At 50.3% G+C, this 22,874-nt stretch overlaps 1 protein-coding gene across 9 annotated transcripts in view; it reads right to left on the bottom strand.

Moving 5' to 3' along the window:
* RGS3 (regulator of G protein signaling 3) overlaps positions 1-22,874 on the bottom strand; it is a 140,074-nt gene that overhangs the window by 30,460 nt on the left and 86,740 nt on the right. For 2 of the 9 annotated variants that reach the window (XM_060608924.3, XM_060608932.3), the window contains one exon: positions 12,679-20,534. The exons of 4 other annotated variants lie outside the window; for them this stretch is intronic. In XM_060608924.3, the coding sequence (XP_060464907.1) occupies positions 20,427-20,534 (108 nt within the window). In that variant the 3' untranslated portion in view covers positions 12,679-20,426. Of the gene's footprint in view, positions 1-2,056; positions 2,245-2,269; positions 2,389-2,452; positions 2,770-12,678; positions 20,535-22,874 lie in introns of those variants that run through there. 3 more of the 9 variants (XM_060608931.3, XM_060608929.3, XM_060608927.3) reach the window with 3 other exon arrangements.

Here is a 22,874-nt window from a genome sequence, read left to right as displayed (position 1 = left end):
TCTCAAAAATAAATAAAGATTAAAAAAAATTAAAAAAAAAAAAAAAAAAGCAGCCGGGGCTTCCCCTTCCATCCTCCATGGCCCAGACCCAGACCATGTAAACACCACCCAGCCCAGTATGACTCCTGGGTGGGCTCTCGAGACAGCGACCTCAGCCTCAGATAGGCTGAAAACAAGATTCTCCCTGTCCCACCTCTTGTCAAATCCCACCTTCCAACCCCTTGGCCCTGTGGCATCAAAATAGCCCCTTGGCCTCACACAGAAGCTAGGTCTCCTCCCAAGGGACTCTGCACCAGGTCCTCAAGTTGATAGGGCCCACTATCTGCCACAAAGAGCGAGAAGGTGGGCAGAGGGAACTGACTCGGACGTCAGTGCTTGTCCTCAAGGAAAGCCCATCCTAGCCCTTTCCTACCATGTCCTGGGCCCCAGGCCCAGGGACTCAGAGATGAAGAAGACCTAATAGGACACGAAAGCAATCACCCTGGGTGCCACCGCCAATGGAGAGACAGGTTCCAACAGCAGTATCTGCTCTAGTTGTAGAAATTTGAGTTCTCCAGGATCAAGACCTAGACAGAAGAGATGGGCTTTCCAGGCGGCGGGGATATGCACAAAGGCAAGAAAGCTGGAGGGTAGGATGGTTTCACTGATACCAAGTACTATCATCGGAAGCCCCCAAAAGGATTTCTGGTTCGAGGCCCCGAAGGCTTCCCAACAGGGGGTCACTCGCCTCAGCTGCCTCCGTCTTCACTGTCCCCCTGGCTATTTCAGATGCCAGGCTGGGCCTGAAGCAAGCCCTGCTGTGGAACTTGGCTCCCTGAAGGGCCCGCCCCGGGCTAAGCCATGCCACGTGCTAGGGCTGGGGAAGAAGGGAGGTGCCCCTTGGCTGGGTGCAGAGGACTCCAGGGGCCCTGGTGGAAAGTTTGACTATGGCCGCAGTGCCCCAGCTGGGATCCACAGGCACTGGTGGGCAGGCACTGAAGCTCCTTCCTTCCTTCCAAGAGATATACCCACTCCAGCCATCTCAAGAGAGGAGCCAGATAGTCCCCCGCCATAGGCCTGAGGGCAGCAGGATGTGGAAATTTTTCCGTGAAGGGGCCGGTGGCCCTGTACTTAATTAGGCATCTCAAGCCAGGAACGCGACATTCAGAAGGGAGGTACGCAGCTCAGGTAGGGTAATGGCACCCATGTATCCTGTCCTCACTGTTCCAGGAGACAGAAGTCCTCTATCCTGGTCCCGGCCAAAGACCTGCAGCGTGGACATGGCCCCTTCCCAATCTGGACCATAGGCTCTTCCACAGCTCTAAGGCCCCGGGGCACAAAGGTTCTTCCTGGACACCTCAGGACAAGAGTAGAGATGTGGGGCTTCCAAGTTGTTAAAAGAATTGGCCTCTGTGCCCTCATAGTGGCTAGCTCTGCGGGGTGAGCAGGTCTCTAACAATTACCCCCTCCCTACAGATCTCAACTGGAGCCAAGGGAGCAGGTGCAGGAGTGAGCATCCCCGCTTATGTTTCCTGTGTACATTTCAGCAGAAGTCTGTCGAATCGCAGCCAAGCCCCCCATTGAGATCGCCCTCCCCCAGACCACCTCCTTCCCAGACACAGAAGTAGGCAAAAGCAGCCATCCCTGGTGCCTGGAGTACGGTCAGCATCCCTGACAGGATCACCAGCATGGCTGGCTGAATGCGCCCTCTCCAGGCAGTGTCCCAACTTGTGGTCACCAAACATTCCTTTCTCCCAGAAAGAAAAGCGGGCTGGCCAGCCTGGAAGTGGGGAGCAGCACACAGTGGTAGCATAGCCCTAACCCTGAAGGTCCTCGACCCTGAGAAAGACACACACACACAAACGTGCGCGTGTGCGCACACACACACACACACACACACACACACACACACACACACACACACACAGAGCTATCTCAGAGCATAATACACACGTTTTAGTTGCAACATGCCATCAATGGCTGCCCTGGGGAGGAAACAATAGAAACAGGGGCATGGGGTGGCCTGGACAAGAGCCCCCCGCACACCACACACACACCCTGTCACCAAGGCACCTACCCAATTCACTCCGGCAGGGACCCAGGAGGCTCTTAGCTGCCGCTCCTGCCGGCCAGCCCGCCAGCCCGGTCTCCACCGGGCTCCTCCCGCAGGCGGGCGGGCAGGCGGGCGGCCGTGGCTGTGGCAGCTCCTGGCCGCCCGGCGGCCCGTGTCAAGCAGCTGCCTTCCCCAGACAGAGCTCCTTTGTGTCAGCAGAGCTATTTATGGACTTACCCAAGTTCCCCAGGGGAGCGATACCTGCTGGGAAAAGCTGAACCAAATGACCAGGTTCCACCTCCCACATCTAGGTAGCGTTTTCAAAACCCTTGCATCACTCGCCCCTCCTCCTCTTCCTCCTCCTCCTGCTTGCCCTCCTCCTCTTCCTCCTCCTCCTCTTTCTCCTTTCCAGACACACACCCTGTCCAGCCGGCGGCTGCCGCTCTGGGTTTCTTTCTTCCATCAAGTAGAAAACTCTGATTTCCCAAGCCACTTTCATCCGAGGAGGAGAGCGGGATGTCTCAGGAAGCGTTCTAATCCTCGGCCAGCCAGTCCTTGAGCCTGCAAGGGGCCCCGGCTCCCGGGTTACGTGCTCACACACTCACGGGCCCTGGCTCCCCTGCGCCCGTCCCCAGGGCCTGGGCTGGGCCCCCAAGTGCCTCCCTGGAGGGAGAGGCATCCATCACTCACGACAGCGGCGGCAGCCCCGGGCACTGGGATCCGGAGCCGGGTGCACCCCACACGCATGCTGACGGCTCCCCCGGCTGGGGCAGTGCAAAGCCAGCAGCTGCTGCTCTGGCAGGATGGAATCAATCGCCGGGGCTTCCCGTCACACCCCCACCCCCACCCCCACACTGCTCGGAGATCGGCGCACCGCTGCAATTTAACTTGGGGGTCCTGCAGCCAACACTCCGCTGATTCCGAGAATGTCGCTGCCTTGGGATAGGGGAGCAACTGCTTCACTCAGCGCACAGCAGCACCCTCCAGTGTAGCTGGAGCTGAGCACTCTTGTATGTCAAATTCTGGGGAATCAGATGGACCGAGAGCGTGGGGGTTCCTCCCCCACGGTACCATGGCTGGGAGGGGCACATTACAACAGTTCGGGAGTTAGGGCCACAAGTGAAGGAGAGACATCCCTTAACAGAGGGACTGTGGCAGGAGGGGGTGGGAGGCAGAAGAAAGAGCCTTGGACTAGGAGGCTGGGTATCACTGGTCAAGTCCCTGTCCACCTCTGAGCCTTGCTTTCCGCATCTGTAAAATGGGGCTGACAACCCTTGACCTGCCCACCTGTGGGATTCAGAGAGCATTCAATGATCCCATGCCAGGCATTATTCCCAAAACGTGAACTCATTTAATTCTCACAGCACCTTGTGAGGCAGGGGCTATTACTGCCCTACTCAATGGACAAAGAATCTAAGGTCCAGAATGACAGCAGACAGCACCCGAATAGAGTCAGAGCAGCTAGCTGGCTGTCCAGCCAGGATTGAACACCAGTCGGGCCAAGTCCAGGCTACCCGCTCCTATGGCCCTTGCAGAGTTCACCACTGCAGGAGGCTGCTTTGCCAGCACTGAGCTGTCTGATGTCGTGGCAATGGCCACTGCAGTTGGTTGTCTGATGTCAGCAATCGTGCTCTGGGTTACGCGTGGGGCCAAGGCTGGGGGTGCCCATCCCACAGCAGCCCCAACCTGAAAATGCTTTACTGCCGGACAGGCAGGCACCCTGGGACGTCACACGGAAAAACTGACAGGCAGAAGGAGCCCCTGTGTTCCTTTCTCACTTCACCCCGCCTTGGTGGCCCTGGGCTGAAGTGCTATCCTCTCCCTCTTACTCTTCCTGTGTTAGTCTCAATGGCTCTGAAAGTCTATCTATGCCCATCTCCCTGCCTCTGTCTCTGACTCCATTCCTGCCTTATCTCACACATACGAACATACGCATGCATGTGGGTGTAAGAAAACATCCTATATCAGGACCCACTTGGAACAGCCCTCATCTGAACAAGTCACTTACAGACTCCAACCAATACTTTGTCTTGTCCCCGGGGGCAGAGCCAAGGCAGCCCTTGCAGGGCCCAAGAACCTTCCAGATTGGAAGACTATCATCCTGTAGGCTCCTGGGGAGTAGGGCCCACCTCATTCTAGGAAACTAAGAAGGTGAGTCCAAAAGAGTGCAGTTCCAGTGGGGCTGACTAGTGCCCAGGGTGGAATTTCTGGTGCTGAGATAAGATTGCTTAGGGTGGAGAGCCTGAATACAGGGTTCTCTAACATGAGAGGAGTCCCCAGGTCTCACCTGGGTCTTCACCTCTCAATCAACAAACTGTTCTGGAGCACCAACTACCTGCCGGGCTCTGTGCTGGGCCCTCGGGATGCAGTAGAGAACGGACAGACCGGGGCCCTGTACTCACAAAGTTCCTGAGGGAGACAGACGTCAGCCACACAGCCAGACTAGTGAGTTTGTAATTAGACACTGTGCCATCATGGGCAGAACAGCTCTGCCAGCCGAGGAAACGGGGTCCAGAACAGATCCAGAATGCGTTCATCGATGCTCTGGACCACAAGGATAATGAGGAAAAGACCCAGCAGTTCAGCGCCCTGAGACCCAGGAGCCTGCCAGAGCAGGGGAGGAGAGCACTTCTTGCCTAGGGGAGCCCACACAGCCACTGCTCTCTGCCTCTCCAGAGCTCCAGACACAAATCAGAGAAGCAGGTGGGCCTCCCGGTGTAGAGTCTGGGGCAGGAGAAGGAGTCATGGACACTCAGGCTATCTAAGCCAGAAAGGCCCTTGCAGATTTCTCACTGTTATTCCCCATTTACAGACAGTGAAACTAAGGCCCAGAGAGGGAAAGTGACTTTTCCAAGGAAACAGAGAAAGTGAGTGGCAGGGCTGGGACCAGGAATTAACTCTCAGTCCACTGCTCCTTCCACTGCACCCCAATGCCTCTCAGATCTACATAAATGATGGTGCTGTTCAGCACAGGAGGAACTGGGGTCTAAGGAACGGCAAGATCTAGGTGGCCCAAAGTTCCACCAGGATCGGCATCTGGGCACTCAGGGCCTGGGCCCCATTTATGGATCTACATATTTTATTTAACAAACATTGATTTGACACTTACTATGTGTCAGCACTGTTCAAAGCACTTGCCAATTATTGACTCATTAAACCTTCACAGCCCTATCAGAGATGATGTCTAATGGCCCCATTTTACAATTGAGTAAACAGAGGCAGAGAGATTATGAAACATTCTCAAGGTCACATACTAGTAAGTGCAGAGCCAGGGGTCAAGCACAGTCCACTGCGCAGGGCAGCCCTTGCAACAGACAAGCCCTCCAACTATCCTGAGAAGCTGGCCGGCCATACGGCCCAATCATGCAGGCAAACTTCTCACTGTTCGGACAAGTTGGCAGGAGCTTCCAGGGCTAGGACCAGGGAGGGTCAGCAGGAAACCTCTGTGTATGCACCTCCCATTTCGGGGGCGGGGAGCAGCAGCCCCAGCCAAAGCCCAAGGCTCCAGAGAGGCCCCCAGGGAGATTCAGCAGCCCAGGCAACCTGGACAGGCCATTCCCCGGGGCCGCACCGCGGCCAGGTATCCACCGGTTTCCCTTATTGCCTCCACTGCAACGTGCGTGGGGTTGTGTCCCCAAGACCTCATCATGAGCCCTGCACAAATGGAAACCCACCCCCTTCGTTTCTCCTGCAGACTCTACTTAAGGAGGCCAAGTGTTGGCAATGCCCTCCTCAAGGAAAGGAGGGTACTTGCCAAAGGCTATTTAATAAGCTTCCCTGTCCTGGCTTCTGATCCAAAGTCCACTGAGATTTTTGTTCCGGGTTGGGAAGAAGGGTGATGCGGCTATGGCAGAAACCAGGCACAAGCCGGGGAGAGGTGTGGTCCCAGGAATTCCAGAGCATATGACGGACTAAGACCACCCCAGCCTCCACCAGCAGCTGCTCGGGCGTTCATTCTTCCCAGAACAGGAAGGAGCCAGACCTGTGCTCGGGTGTCGGGGCAGTGAAAGCCTGGGCTGGGGTATGCTGGCCCCACCTTCTACAGAGCCCTGCCTCTGCCCCAGTTTACTATAAAAGAGCATGATGAGCCTGAGCTGCCTTAGGAAACTGTAGAATTATCTGTACACACCCACCCCAGCCCAAGCTTTAAATCTGCTAACTCAGGAATTTCTGGGCTTTTACTCATTGGGTCTCCCATCTCTAGTTTATTTATTTATTTACTTACTTACTTACTTACTTATTTATTTTAACGTTTATTTATTTTTGAGACAGAGAGAGGCAGAGCATGAATGGGGGAGGGTCAGAGAGAGAGGGAGACACAGAATCCAAAACAGGCTCCAGGCTCTGAGCGGTCAGCACAGAGCCCAACGCAGGGCTTGAACTCACGGACTGCGAGATCATGACCTGAGCTGAAGTAGGAGGCCTAACCGACTGAGCCACCCAGGCGCCCTTTTTTTTATTTTTATTTTTTTTAAAATTTTTTTTTTAACGTTTATTTTTCAGACAGAGAGAGACAGAGCATGAATGGGGGAGGGTCAGAGAGAGAGGGCCCATCCCTAGTTTAGAGGTCTACAGATTCCATTTGGAGTGGCCCTCCCCACAGAAGAGTCAGCTAAGACCCATTTATTTGTTATTTCAGTAACCACTGAATCCCTACATGTGCTGGAGCCTGTTCTCAGAATGGTGGACGCAGGCAGACAGGGAAGCAGCCTGCTCCCGAGATCTGACCTGGAGGATGAACATCGCTGATGCTGGTGCTGACGCTGCAGGCAGGGACTGTCCTGCCTTGTCCTGGTCTCTGTGACCCTAATGCCAGGGGGCACGCTCTCCTACCACTTGCTACATGCATGTACCTGGCTTTTCCTGGTGGCACTAGCCTTGTTCTTGGGGTCCGTACTGCCAGCGGTGAGGTGGGACAGGACACAGCAGGCATCCTCAAGTTCAAATGCATGGGGTTTCTGGCCTATAGTCTGCAGAACCTAGGTGAGATCCCTCCCCCTTACTGGCCTCAGCCTTCCATCTCTAAAATGAGGCTAGAGAGGGGTATCCAGTGGGCTCAGCTCTGCTCCCCCACTTTCAGTGGCCAATCCCAGGTGCCTCCAGGCTCTCTCACTAAAGGAATGAGTTCGGTCAGTGGGTTTTAGAAAGAGCACAGGCTTTGGAGTCCAGAAAAAATATCTGAGTGTGACTTATCTTGGGCAAGTCATTTTAATGTCTCTGAGTCTCTGTTTCCTCGTCTGTAAAATGGGGCTATTACAGTCTGCCTCACTGGGCCCTGTGGAGGACCAAACGAGCTGGTGCACGCATTGTGGCCCGCACACAGTAAGTGTGTAACAACAAGGAAGTAACAACGTCGTTGTTGTGTTGTCGTTGTTGTGGCTACGCTCTGAAAATGACCGAGTTCACCTTGAGAGGGCCGATGTAAAGAGTAAAGTTAAATGGGGGCGCCTGGGTGGCTCAGTCGGTTAAGCATCCAACTTCAGCTCAGGTCACCATCTCATAGTTCGTGGGTTCGAGCCCCACGTTGGGCTCTGTGCTGACAGCGCAAAGCCTGGAGCCTGCTTCGGATTCTGTCTCCCACTCTCCCTACCCATCCCCTGTGCACACTCTGTCTCTCTCTCTCTGTCTCAAAAATAAATGAACATTAAAAAAAAATTTTTTAAGAGTAAATTAAATGTGAAAATATCTGCAGAGGGTCTAATGGACAAGTAAGCCCTGACATGGTGCCTGGCATGGACTAATAGGTGATAGTCATTACCATCTACTGAGCAACAGGTTCATCTTACACATGAGGAAACTAAGGCACAGAAAGGTGACATGGCAAAAACAGTGGCAAAACAGGCCATATGGCCCCACGGCCTGGGCTCTGAACCTGTGCGCTCTGCTCCCAAGTCACGTTCCCCAGGCTCTTTCCTCCTCCTGCCATCCTCCTCTTCCTCAGCAACTTCAGACAGCAAGGCCAATTCCCAATCTGCTCACAGGAGCTAGATGCCCCAACCACAAGGAGAAACCCGCACGCAGTAAAAGCCAGGAGACCAAATGTCCACCCGCAGAGCCGTCCCCGAGACTGTCCCTGGCTGGCTTCTGCCTCCAACCTGGGCACACATCTCTGTCACCTCAGCAGTGTCAGCCTGACCTTAGGCAGCTGCAGGGACACAGGTGGCTGAGGGCCTAGGCCATCTCCCTTCCTGACTGCAGTCCAACCAGCCTCATGCTGGTGGGAGACTTCAGGCTTTGGGGAGCGATCCCTAACCCACTGCGCTGTGTGAGCTCCAGGGTCAGGCCGGGTCTGGACTACCAAATTCCTGGGAAGCCTTCAGCACAGAGCCACCAACTCAGATATGTGGAGGCCAGCCCCATGACCTTGGCTGCTAGACACAGTGCCTCCTGAGTCTGCTCGCTGCTTGGACTGCTGGGCTTAGGCCCAGGCCACTGCAAAAGAGGGTCGGCAGAGGAAATACCAGACTGAAATGCTGACTTTGCTGCTGTCTTCTCTGAGCTCCAGGGCAAGGCCAATCCCCTCTCTGGGCCTCAGCTTCCCTGTTCCCAAAATGAGCACTGGGGTTTGACTAGGTCAGTGCTACTCAGAGTGTGGTCCACAGAATGGGACTGATGTGCAACTTCTTGCTACTGGTTTGCAATTCGGTAAGCAGCAAAATCAAGCGTTTGGAAACTTCTGTAGCAATTTCACACGGCCATGATACCCAAACGCAAGACCAGTGGACTGGGCCTACTGAATAGGCTACAAGGCTGGTCCAGGTGTTATCAAACCGGCATGAAGAATCACATGTGGTGTGAGTTTTATAAAAGTATGAGGCTCGTCCCCACAGGTGGTTGAAGAAGCCTTGCTCTAAATGTTCTTGTTTCCACGAGAACCCACGAACTAGGCCTCCATCACAGTACCCACACCTGCAGTCGGGATGCACGATCCTGTCACCCAAACTGTTCCCTCTCGACCGCTCCTGGTATGGAGAATGCCACCACCATTCACCTGTTTGCCTGAACTAATACCAGCTGAAAGCCTTCTAGGAAAAACTACCAATAGACAGCAAACAGCTAGAAAAAATCTGGTGACATTTCTAAATTCCCAAGATTGGAAAGAGAAATCCTGCTAGTTTCCATGAAGAAATCTTAGAGAATCAGCTGAGTGCTTGCGCTTCTTACAACACTAAAGGCTAGGATGACAGAGCATCACTCTCAGGTTTCTGGAGAAGAAGGACTCTAGTCGGATTCTCTCTACTTAGGAAAGGGATGACTCAAATGTGAAGGCAAATATTTTCAGACTTACAAAGACTAAGAAAGAATGCCACCCACAGACCCCTTCTGGAAAAATTACTTGGGAGAGCCCTCTAGAAAAAAAAAAAAAAAAAAAAAGAATCAGAATCAAGGAGTCAACGAGATGGTGGGTACCTGAGAAATGGGGGAGGAGCGAAACCAGAAACATGTATACACTTAACTGCTGATAACATAATTGAGGAGTTAAGTGCAATTTAAATAAATGACTCTTTTTTTATGTTTATTTATTTTTGAGAGAGAGAGACAAAATGCGAGTGGGGAAGGGGCAGAGAGAGAGGGAGACATAGACTCCAAAGCAGGCTCCAGGCTCCGAGCTGTCAGCACAGAGCCCGATGTGGGGCTCGAACTCACAAGCCTTGAGATGATGACCTGAGCCAAGGTCAGACGCTTAACTGACTGAGCCACCCAGGTGCCCCTAAATAAATGACTCTTAATAACAGGACTGATGTTTCAAAATGGTAAAAATCAGAAAAAAAAAAAAAAAAAAGAGTAACAGAAAGTAAAGTTCCAGACGATTTCAACAATCCCTAGGAGGCACAGAGGAAAGCAAAGAGAAGTATGTGCTATCTAACACATTCACTATGGGCAGTCGGAGGTGAGGACAAACTATTCCAGATCTGGTGTCATGGCTGATATTGAAATACATTTATGGAAAAGGTAAGGGTAAAACCCCTGGCAGACTAGAGTCAGGGTGTAGAATTTCAGAGGAAATTCTGCAGAATAATGGGAGGGCAGTCTTGTAACACAAGTGACACTTATCATGAAGCTATAGTAATTAAGTCTCAACCTGCTGTAGGAATAGACACATTAATGAGGAAATGAGGAGGGAGGTAAAACTTGAAAAATAAAACCATACCGTTCAAGGGGGGAAAGAGTGAAGATTATATAATCCTGTGGTGAAGACCACAACATCAAAGGCAAATGTATATATATATTTTTTTTAATTTTTTAATGTTTATTTTTGAGAGAGAGAGAGAGAGAGAGAAAGAGACAGAGCTTGAGAGGGGAAGGGCCAGAGAGAGAGGGAGACACAGAATCTGAAGCAGGCTCCAGGCTCTGAGGCATCAGCACAGAGCCCGATGCAGGGCTCGAACTCACGAACCACGAAATCATGACCTGAGCCAAAGTCAGATGCTTAACCAACTGAGCCACCCAGGTGCCCCCCCCACCACCAAAAAAAATATTTTAAAAAATTTATAGATATATTAGTCATCAGAAAAATGCAATTCAAAACCACAGTGAGATACTACTTCAAACCCACCAGGATGGCTATAGTTTTTAAAATGGGAAAATAGCAAGTGTTGCTAGAGAGGCTATAGAGAAATTGGAATGCTCGCTCGCACACTAGCAGTGGGGATACAAAATCATTCAGCCCCTTTGGAAAACAGTCTAACAAGTCCTCAAAAAGTTAAAGTTGCCATGTGATCCAGGGATCCCACTGCTAGGTATATATATATTCAAGAGAAATGAATACATGTGTCCACACAAAAACTTGCACACAAGCGTTTATGGCAGCATTATTCATAATAGCAAAAAAGGTAGAAACAGCTCCAGTGTTCATCAATGGATGACCAGACAAATAAAATGTGGTATATCCATGGCTCCATCCATCCATGAAATAGGCTTCAGTCATAGAAATGAAGCAGTAGCACCTGCTCCAATATGGATGAACCCTGACAACATGATGCTAAATGAAAGAAGCTGGTCACAAAAGACCAAATATTATAGGATTCCATTTATATGAACTGTCCACAATAGGCAAGCCCACAGAAAGTGTCTTAGTAGCTGCCTTGGGCTGGGGTAGATGAGGGATGACAGCTAAAGGGTATGATTTCTTTTGGAGATAATGAAAATATTCTCATATTGATTGTGGCGATCGTTGTACATGTCTGTGAATACACCAGAAAAAAAAAAAACATTGAATTATACACTTTAAATGAATGAATTCTAAGATATAGGGATAAGATCTCAAAAATCTGCTATGAAAACAATTTATAGACATGACTGACTACCTATCAATCCAAAACCATCTAAAATATTATTTTAAAGAATAAAAAAATAAAACACAAAAAATCCTTATTATATAAAGAGCTGTTGTCAACTAATAAACTATAAACAGCCCAGTTAAAAAAAATGTGCAAAAATACTTGAACAAGCGACTCACAAAAGAGACAACATAAATGACTAAAAGGCATATAAATAAATATTCAACATCTCCAGTAATCAAAGAAATTATCCTCCTTAAAAATGTAACAATGCATTGTTGGTGAGGCTGTGGGGAAATGGGCATTCTCTCACCCAGACTCCCAGTTTACTTGGGACTAAAGGGTTTCTCAGCAAGCAGGACTTTCTGTGCTAAAAAGGGAAAGTCTTGGGCAAAGCAGGATACACCAGTCAATGTAAAGTTCTGACCAAAAGGGAGCATGGGTGGCTCAGTCGGTTAAGTGACCAACTCTTGATTTCAGCTCAGGTCAGGATCTCACGGTTCCTGGGATCAAGCCCCTACCACTGCCCACCCCCATCAGTTCTTTGCTGACAGAAAGAGCCTGCCTGGGATTCTCTCTCTCCCTCTCTCTGCCCCTCCCTTCCTCTCCCTCTCTCTCTTTCTCTCTCTCTCTCTCTCTCTCTCTCCCTCTCTCTCAAAATAAAATAAATTGTACTGATCACTAAAAAAAAAAAAAAAAAAAAGTACTGATCATAGGGGCACCCGGGTGGCTCAGTCAGTTAAGCATCTGACTCTAGATTTCAACTCATGGTCTCATGGTCTTGAGATCGAGCCCTGCATCGGGCTTTGCACAGAGTGTGGAGCCTGCGTGGGATTCTGTCTCTGCCCCTTCCTTCCTAGTAAATAAATAAAGTTTAAAAAATAAAAATAAGATACTGATCATAAATCAGTACAACCATTCCAGGGAGTCTTTTGGCAATAAGTATCAAGAATCTTTTTTTTATAAATACATACCCTTTGGCTTAGAAATTCTGCTACCTGGAATTTATTCGAACAAAATATTCATTCATTCAACAAACATTCGTGGAAGGCCAAACATGCACATACTAGATGATGCTGGGGATACCAAGAAATACCTATAAGGATTTTTATCTCAGGTTTTTGTACCAATGAAAAATTGGAAACAACCTAAATGTTGAATGACTGGAGATTATTTAAACAAAAATATTTCACCTACTCAATAACGTACTCCCCAGGCACTAAAGATGATGTTGTAGAAGAATATTTATTGACATGGAAACATGGATACACTACGTTGCCAAATGGAAAAAAAAAAAAAAACAAGTTAGAAAGTTGTGTGCATCAGTAATCCCAGTTTGCAAAGTAGATATATGTGTGTAGAAACAAATGCCTGACAGGATACACCCCAAAATGTTAACAGTGATTATCTCTGGGTGTTGGAATTAAGAGTGAACTTCATTTCCTTCTCCTGGTTCGACTGTATTAAATGTTTTCTTCATAATAAACATGAATCAGTTTTGTAACAACACAAAAAAAGTCAACTGCATTTAAAAACAACAACAAAAATAACAACAAAAAAAAAAAAAAAAAAAAAAAACCATCTGCCATGCCTCCATCGGAAGAAGCCCCAAGAAAGGAGGTTGCAGAAAGTCAAGCGTGTGTTCACACTTGATCTGGCAATGGCAGCTACCATTACTGAGTACCTACTACATGCCAGGCACTTTGCAGGGACCATCCCTCTAATCCTCACAAGAATCCCATCAGCATCTCATCTGGCAGATGCGAGTTGATCCCCAGTAATTGCACAGCGAATGAGAAGCAGTGCTGGGGTTGGAATGCAGGTCCCTGCCTCTACCTCGGCTAGGTCTGCTTGCTCCTGAGGAATGGCAGAGAAAGGTCCTGAGCTGGTAGGCCCTCTGTCCTATAGGCCCTTGTCCACCATCCCTGCAGACAGTCCAGGGGGCGACAGAAGAACAAGTTAGCAAGGGTGGGGACACCAGCAAAGGGAAGGCCAGCTGGCAGAGGTCAGGGCTTGGGGCAGACTAGCCGGTACTCCTCGCCTGCTGGGCGACTTTCAGGAAGCCCAACCACATCCGGCCCCAGGAGTTCCCAGGCCCTGTGCACGCCCAGAGGCAGTAAGAGAAAACCTCACAAGGCCTGCAGCTGCCCTGCTAAAGCAGCAGGAGGAAAAGAGTCTGCCGGCTGGGACCTTCTCCCTGGGCTCGACGATTCTGGCCAGTCCTGTCCCCTCTCTAGGCCTACAGGACGGGGTGTGAAGGCTGACGGCTCCAGGACCCTCCCAGATCTAAGTCCTCTGAATCTCTGGCCCTTCTACACATAGGGCCCGGCAGGAAGAGGAAGGGGGTGAGGCACCCCACCCAGCTCCCAAAGGAGCCCCCTCCTCTTCCCCTCAGCTACATTCCCACCACTATTTTTAGAACAGACCACAGGGAGCATCTCCACCAGCCCTGCCATGCCCAGAGCTCCAGGTAAAACAGCGGCCCCATTCATTCCACTGCAGCAAGAACACACCCGGAATTATAGACCCGCCAGCTGACTAGACAGCCTCTTCCCCTGGACCATGAGCTGGACCATTTCTTTCTCACTATTTCCATTACAGCCCGAAGTGGTGACTTACTTTTCCTAATGACAACACAGCTGAGTGAGACAAGGGGAGCATCTCTAGGACAATCTGTGCCCCTCCCTGCCATCAACCTGGCCGAGTCTTCAAAAGTCATTAAAGAGGAGCACTGGGCTAGAAGCTAGGGGTTTGCATCCTACTTAGAACTCTAGACCAACTGCTGGGCCCTTGGCCAAGTTCTTACCCCTCTCTTGGTCTTGATTTCTTTTTCTTCTTCTTTTTTTTTTTAATGTTTATTTTTGAGAGAGAGAAACAGAGCATGAGTGGGGGATGGGCAGAGAGAGGGAAGCACAGAATCTGAAGCAGGCTCTAGGCTCTGAATGGTCAGCACAGAGCCCAATGCAGGGCTCGAGCCCACAAACAGTGAGATCATGACCTGAACTGAAGTCAGACGCTCAACAGACTGAGCCACCCAGGCGCCCCAACTTGGTCTTGGTTTCTATAAATCAGCTTATTAATCAGTTGATCTTGGTGTAAGAGGAGGGATGATTTTCAGTTCCATGTTCCCAGGGTCTATGGTTCTATCAAAATTCTAGTGGTTCATAAAATAAACGCTACATTCATCTGCTTTGGGATATGTGCCGAGTCGTGTTCCCAAAGTCCATCTGAGAGTTGATTAGGGTCTCAGAATGCATTTTCCCCCGATATCAGTGTTACAAATGGTGGTCAGCTTCCTAGGCTAGCCCACTGAACCCTTAATGTTCTTCCACAAGGACCAACAGAACACCATAACAGAAAACCACGGACATTTCAAAGATACTGTCGTAGAAAGTTTACCTGCAGCAGGGTTTGAGTAAAAGAAGATGCACAGTAAAGTCAACGAAACAAGTCAATGGTGACTTCTGGGGAAGAGTCCAAAGGAGAATCTGACCACATGAGAAATGAAAGGCACTGCATATTGATTACTGCAAATTTCACTTGAAAGTTAGCTTAGGCCATAAACTCAGTAGTTGGGAAAGTTAAACAACAGACGTGCATACATATATATGTGAAGTCCAAACAAAAGAGTGCAGTGCATAGAAAGGAAGAAGGAAGAGGGGAAGACTCTGGGTTGGAGAGCTCCTTGTAACTGGCTTCCCAGGGGCCAGCCTTGAAGGAGGCATCTCTGGGTGGGGAGGAGGCAGGGGTGTGTTTATAATGTGGGTACTGGTGATGAGGACCCTTCCCACATAAAATCCACAAGTATACCTATGTGTCACGAGTACGTGATGAATATCAGCCATGTACAGCATTTGTACATATCCATGCGCATACACCCTTGTTTCAATGTGAAGACCAAAATGTCTTTTCTTTCTTCCTTTAATGTGCTATTAAAGTCCTGAGGCTTTGAAGATGACTCCTGAAGATCACCTACATTCAACTCCCTCATTTTTCTTAGTAAAGAAAACAGATGATCAGAGAGATAAAGCAATTTGCACAAAGCCACACAGTGAGTTACCAGCAAAATCAGGATTCGAACCAAGACCTTCAGAATCCTGCTCCAGTTTTCTCTGAGGGAAAGGGGCTCAGGGAGAAGAGAGCCCCACACACCGGGGGAAGAGAACTGTGAAAGCAGTTCTGGTCAGTTCTCCTTCGCCTCCAAGCATGCCAGGAGTCAGCATGGAATACGGTAGTATCTATGACCCTGAAATGAACCTGGCCAGATTGCTTAATAAGCTAAGTGGGGATCCAGGCTATGGTCTCACAAATTGGAGGTACAACAGAGAAAGCTTTGAGACAAGAGAGTCAGGAGACCTGACTTCTAACCCTGACTTGGCCACTAACTTGTCCCATGACCGTGGCCAGGTCACTTCCTTTTTTTTGAGCCTCAGTTTCCTCATTTAAATTCTAGAATATGAGAGGCTTGAATCATATGACCCAATTCAACTCTACAACATCTACTGAGCATGTACTAAGGATGGGGCAGTCACAGAAGAAGAAATAAATAAGATTATGACCTCCACTGGCTCCCAAGGAGCTCAGTCTTGCAGATGAGACATATCTGCTTAACACACTGTGCTAAGGAGGAACAAGATACCATGGGAGCACAGAGAAGGAAGCCATGACTTCTGATGCACACCTGAGAAAGGTGTCTCAGGAGAGTGGCCAAACCTTAAAGGCTGAGGATTGTGTCCGACAGGGAGAGCAGAGCAGGGCAGGCAACCTTGGGTGGAAGAAACAGCCTAAATGTGAATGTACACCAGGAGTTAGAAGGGGAAATAAGGCAGCGTGGCTGGGCTGCAACCACAAAGCAGGAGTACAGTGCACCCAGGAAGAGACTTGAGGTCCACACCGAGACCTAGGCTTTACTCTGACGATAGCTTCCCAAATGGTCTGGACGCAGCTTGGATGGTCTGTGATTGCCGGGAAGCAGTAGCACAGAACAATCAAAAGCAGGTGCTCTGGAGCTGAGCTGCCATGTACCGATCTGGCCACCCTAGCTGTGTGTCCTTGGGTAAGTTTCTTAACTTCTCTAAGACTCGGCGTCTTTATCTACCAGTTGGGTGTAACGAGAGTAGATGTGTAACGGGGACGATGAACCTCATGAGGCCGTAGTGAGGATTAGAGGGACAACATAGATCGCCGTATAACTGCTCCCCGAATCACCTAGTGTTATTATTCTACCCTTAAACCAAGGATAAGGAAACAATTGCAGGATGGTGGCTCTGCTCAGAGAAAGGCTTAAGGGAAGATAAGGTCAAGAGAGGATGGAAGGTAAGGTCATGCTGTCTTCATTAAAAGCGAAAACAAGAATAGCGCCATAGCCAAGGCAAAAAGCAAGACAGTGAAGCAGGTGGTCTGTCCGTAGCCAAATGGGCCTCAAGCAGCAGAGAGAGGAAAGCTGGAGAGATGGGAAAACGGTTGAGCTTTTCAGGGAAAAGACTGTGCTTTCTGAGGGGATATCTGAAATCCAGTCCAATTGATTCCCAGGTACTTTTGGTTGAGACTTGGAACCAGTCAATTAGCAAAATCTGGGCCCACAACCCAGAACGGACTCTTCCCACCCTCAGCGAGGCTTGAGTCAAAGGCCTGCTTCCAAGACTCATGTTCAACCATACCAGGTCCTGAACCTGAAGCTGTCCCTTTCTGCCTTTGGCCACAGTTCCTTCACTGCTGGGTACCCAATACTGTGTCTGCTGATCCTCTTAAACACCAGATTCAAAAGGGGAAGGGGCATCAGCCGACCTTGCCGGTGCCCCTGTGATCCCGTCTTAAGGAGCTCCACCCCGCTTTTCATATCAAATCTGGCATGAAGCTCCTGATCTTTTCTGGGCCACCCCTCAGACACACAAACTTTGGAAGCTTGTTCTCTGCGATATGAAGGAGACGTCTCATTCATTCGTCCTAAAGCATCTCCTCCAGAGCTTAAAGGGCCATGGCTTCTACATGAAGGCTATCACCTTCCTGCCTCTTCCAGAAGGAGATGATTGATTTCTCTACTTCCATCCCTAAAAAGTAGAACTTTGCATCTGGGAACAGCAATGGGTTAGGGCTGAAAGGCTTTGGTTTGAAGACTAGCTCAGCCTCTTACTAGCTGTGTGATCTTGGATATATCATTTAACTTCTCCGAGTCTTGGTCCCTTTCATCTATACAGCGAGGCTGCTGGTGGCCTGGGGAGATAATGCCTGGGGACCCCAGTCGCTATCTCAGAAGCCCCTGCTGTCTCTGTACGGAACCCTCCCACAAATTCCCTCTGCCTTCACTAGGTGCCGTGTGTAAGAAATGAGGGCTTTGGTGGCAAAATTTATGAAAAATATTTTAAAGAAAGAATTTTTTTTACAAGACGTCCATAAATAAATGTCATCATGATTTCCAATAGGTTCCAGCTCCCAAAGGGTCAAAAGGCCAGGCCAGCAGAGACTGGGCATGGCTGTTTACAGGAGAGACAGAGTTTCAAAAGACCCAGTGCCTGAGACATAAGCAAACACAAAAACGGGACCAGAGGGTGTGAAGGAAACTTAAGGGATCACTTTGTATTCAAATCTCACAGATGGCCTTTTCAACAATAAATGGTTGTGCTCCCATCCTCCCGGCTCCCAAGCCCCAGACACCAAACGAAGACAATTGGACCATCAGGAAAGAGGCCATTGTGTAGGCTTCTCAGCATGATTTATGTGGAGGGCGGGGCCCAGCCATGCTTCCCGTGATTATGACTCTCAGATGCACTTTCGATAGCATGTTCATCATCCTGGATGGCTGGGACGGACCCGGATGCCGAAGAGCAGTGGCCACCCGGTCATGTTTCATCTTCTCCAGCCCATGAAGCCAAATGAATTGTCTTATCGATTTGAGAGGCAGAGCAGCAGTGGCGCTGGGGCTCACCACAGTCACCGGGAAGACTGGCCCAGGCCCTCCCGGAGCTGACGTCTGCTCCCCCTGGAAGTGGCTAGGCCTAGGACCCCAAGTCAGCAGCTTGTCAGGACCGGATGGGAGGAAAGCCCTGTCCCCAAGGGCTCGGTGTTATGTTCTCGTTCTCCATTTCAGAGAATGGCCAGAGTTCCTGTCCTCTGCACCTGTCTGGTGGATAGAGGTAGGTCACCAGGTCTGGGAGAGTCAAGGTCGCTGCCTTCCCAGACAGGCGATTCTCCTGGGCCTCACATTCCCCTTAATGTCATTTTATAAGGGAATCAAATGAAATCAAAGTGCAGCTTGCTGTCTGTGCAGACGCAGCCGCTCCGCCTCTCAGAATTAACCCTGCGGGCTGAGTCCTGGCTGACAGATGCTGTATATCAGTTGCCCCAGTGCAGCCCCAGCCTATTCCCCTGCGGGGTGGGGGCATCAGCCTGGTCGCTGGCAGATACATCCCATCCCCTGTTCAGGGGATGTCTGATCTTGCCTAAATGGAAGGTGATGGACATAGTCTCTTCTGGGCCATGCTTCTTGGAGTTCAAGTGGCCACAGCAGCTGAGCAACCTCACCAGGCATAAGAGCCCTCTCTAAAGACACTGAGATGGTCTTCTAGGACACAATGCAGAGACCACCCAAGGTCCAGGGGCTTCTCTGGTCTGAGCCATCTCTCTAGCCTCTTTGACCCCCTTTTTCTATGCAAGTGACTATGGTCCTACACACACCTTTTGTGTACGAGCTATGTCACTCAGACCCGTGACCTTGGGCTTCCCTCCCTCTAGGTCTTGACAGTTAGAGAATGGTATGAGAGCTGTCCAACCCTGGGCTCCAGGCAGTGAGCCGGCAGGGCTCTAATCACTGTCCCTTAGTAGGTCCTAGTAGGTCACTGAGAGAGCAAGACACAGTAGAGGAGAACAAGGGGAGGTGGGGGGCAGGGAATTCTCTCTTCTTATCCCAGAGCCTCCACCATATCCAAGGGTCTGGAAATTCACATACCTACCTCCCCAACCACTACCTAGGACAGGCAACCATTGCCCCTCAGAAGGGTCCTAGGTCCTACCTAGGATAGGCCACCAAGCCCCTGGAAGACTGAAGGGACCCCCTAACTCATCTCTTCCTACCCACTTGGATGCCTCCTTGGGCCCTCTGATCTTCTAGAAATGTCCCTGAGACTGACTCCCTTTCTCAAAGCCTTCAGCAGCTTCCCACTGTATCTAGAATGAAATCCGTAAAACATTAACCACCATGGCCCTACACGATCTGGCCCTCACTCATCTGGTCCGCCTCTTCACTCAGCTCTAGCCACACTGGCCTGGCCTCTGTTGGCCCCAGCACACCAACCTCCTTCCCATCTCTCCTCTCCACAGGCTTTTCCATTTGCTGGAACACTCTTTCCAAAGTCTGACTGGCTAACCCCTTTCTGGCCTGTAGGTCTCAACCTAAAAGTTATGATATATTCACTGCCCCCCACCAACAACCCCACACACACAGCAACCTAAATAATATTTTCTCTTAAAGGAATCTTTTTCTTCATAGATGATCAGTTTGTAATCACGTGTGTGCATGTGTGTATGTGTTGGTGTTGATCTATTTAATGCTCGCTCCCCTACCAGGACTGAAATCTTGACAGAAGCAGAGACTATGTCCACCTCATTCTCCACAGAACCCTCAGCTCCTAGCCCAGAGCTTGGCATAAAGTAGATGTCCCCAAAATATCCGCTGAATTAAGAAATGAATGAATGAGTACAGATGCAAAATAAGTGAATGAGTGGAGATATCTTCTGGCAGTGGAGGACGATGAGATTGTTCTCCATCAGGGCTGACCTCTGCCAACCTCTCTCCTGTTGCCCCCACGGCAGGCACTGGAACCGCAGGAAGCCCAGATGCTATTTCTTCTCCTTCTTCCTTGTAGGGAAAAGGTTTGAGTCTTCTCCTTTTGGGACCTTCTGATGCCAGTGTACATGTACCCACAGGGCCTCTCATACCACTGTGGTCCTTCTGATGCCAGTCCACACACACCTGTGGGGCCACTCCCTTCAGATAACCCGAGGCCCACCATCTTGGTCCTCCGTTTTGGGTCCAGTTGAGGTGAGGTTACTGTGTGGTAGGGGATGCCCAAGAAAGGGTTAAGTTGCCAGAAGCAGAGTCCTGCCCTTGGGTTTGCTCAGCCAATCAGAGTCTGTCCTGATGAGGTAAAGCTTCTATCCTGGGTAGCATTGGTTGAGTTGGCAGGCCCCATCTCCTGCTGGAGAGAGCCATAAGGGTGGAGTTTCTGTGGAACCAGACAGAACTGGAATTAGCTCGCTGTCTACTCTGGCCAGGGCTGCCTGACTCCAGGACCTGCCCCTGTTCCTTTCTAAGGTGCCCAGACAGACCCTGGCATCTCCGGGGCCCCGCCTCTAGCTGACCAGTGGAAACGACAAGGTGGCATGCACTTCGGCGTCACATCTGGGAGAAGTCTCACAGCCAGAGCAGACCCAGGAGGCCTCAGTTTCCCTGCCTGGGCCCTGGAATACAGCAGGTGGTTACCAGGAAGTGGCACGGAGCGATCATCGCATGAGCGCAGAGCAGCAGCATTCAGCTTCAATAAGCAAGGCCACTAGATGAATCTTCCTATACAGACAGAGCTTTAAAATAATGATAATAGCAGCTAGTTCACAGAGTTCTTCTTGTGTGCACATTGCATGAGTTAATCCTCACGAGAACCCTGTTAATCCGTCCACTTTCCTGATGAAAAAACTGAGTCTCAGCAAGGCTCGGTGCCTCCCCTGAGGTCACAGAGTGGTAAGAGTTTACGTTTCCCATATCGCCTGCCATATTATTATTGAGCAATCCGTTGGCATATCTGTCTCCACCACCGGACTGCGATCTCACAGGGAAAGAGTATGGCAGATCCGTCCGCGCATTCGCACCATCGAGTCAGGGAGCACCCTGAGAACAGAGCGGGTACTGCATCGCACTCCTCTCATACCTGATGGCTGTTGGGAGCCCACTCTCCTCGGAGGCTTCCCGTCGCCCGGGCCAGTGCTGTGCATGTGGTGGGGGCTCAGTGGAGGTTCACCGAGCAAACAATCGATGTGCAGCCGTGACCCCACCGGACCGCTCTTAGGTCCCATCAGGCACCACCTTTAATAAGTGGACTGCCACTCCCAGTCACCTCTGCCCCATTAAAGGAGAGTTCCATAGGACAGGTCTCATCCATCTCTGTGACCCCAAAGGACCTGACCTAGCATCTGGCACAGAGCTGGCATTTATCATGTATATTTGATTGAATAACCAAAATAATATGCAGTGGTCTCTCCCTACTGTCTCAGAACCTCAGTGGCCACAGGCAGGACCACCTGTGAGTTATTCTAGATTAGAAGCATCATAGCACTCCCTGTGGCAGGGAGTCTAGTAAAAGGTATCCCAGGCAGAAGAAAGGTAGGTTCCCTCCAGAAACAGATAAAGAAGCAAGTGGCAGGTTCTGATAAGAAAGAAGGGTGTGGTGAGCAGAAGGAAGCTGGGTCATTCATTTCTACAGAGAGAGGGAGAGCTCATACAGGCCGACCCGACCCGGAGCCTCCTCCCCACCACGGTCAGCTCAAAGTGAGCCGGAGAAAGGCAAGGGGGCCCCCAGAGAAGGGGTGGAGGCTGGACACTGACTGCCTCATTGTGTCCACGCTGCCACAGCCGGATCCTCCCTTCCCCACCAGCTGCAACCCACAGGCACCTCAGACACAGCACAGAAAGCCTGTGACCGCCGCACCCCCAAGAGGGGAAAGAAAAGCTCTGGGCCCTAAAGGCAGCAGAGTTGACAGGCAGTCAAGTCATGTGGAAATCCGCAGGGTCTGGTTCCCTAATGGAGACTGGATGACCCCAGGCCCTCCAGGATCATCTTCCATGGTAAGCTTTCATGATAATCACAAAGCTCCAAGAGCTAGAAAGACCCATCTGACCAATACATGAGGGACCACTGAGGAAGAAGCTGCCAAAGGTCACAGAGCAGGTGGCGGTACCTGCATCTATGTTGTCCTTTGCATCCACCTTCTTCCCGGTCCCTCTACCTTTCCCAACAAGCATTTCACATTCAGGGCATCCCATTTATGTTTCACAAATCTGGGAAGAACTTTGTGTTCCTTGAGATGTTTGAAGAGTCCCTCAATCCAAAGTGCCAGCAAACACTGTTGAACAGGGTTGAGAAGGGACAACATGAGACTTTGGGGAGCTGTCTTGCAAACCCCTCTTCCCCCGGAGAGGCATCTGAGTTAGGGCAGGGAGCAGCCTGGCCAGCAGTTTCCCTTGTACAGCAGAAGGTGGAGCATTCCCAGAAAGAACAAAGAAAAGGTGTTTTTTTAAAAAAAAAGGCATGCTACTCAGTCAGGACAAATTGATCAAGTGGGACTCTTTCTGCCTGAAAAGCAAGAAGCTGGGGCCTGAGCACTGCTTGCTTGGCCTTCCCTTTGTGGTCTCCCTGGAGGTCAGCAACCTTAGCAGAAAGGCTGTGGACCAGCCCTTGGCAAAGACATCCGTGGTCACCTCTGAGGCTGCCAGGACCTGGTAGAGCTGAGCACTGGTGGATAGCTGCTGGGCCAGCTGGATGGCCACCAGGCCACTCTACGGGATGAAAAAA

The sequence above is a fragment of the Panthera onca genome, chromosome D4 (genome assembly GCF_046562875.1).
Source record: "Panthera onca isolate mPanOnc1 chromosome D4, mPanOnc1 haplotype 2, whole genome shotgun sequence".
In the NCBI taxonomy this organism is placed as follows: Eukaryota; Metazoa; Chordata; class Mammalia; order Carnivora; family Felidae; genus Panthera; species Panthera onca.
The sequence above is the reverse complement of the archived record's forward strand: the minus strand, read 5'-3'. Positions and strand labels throughout refer to the sequence as shown.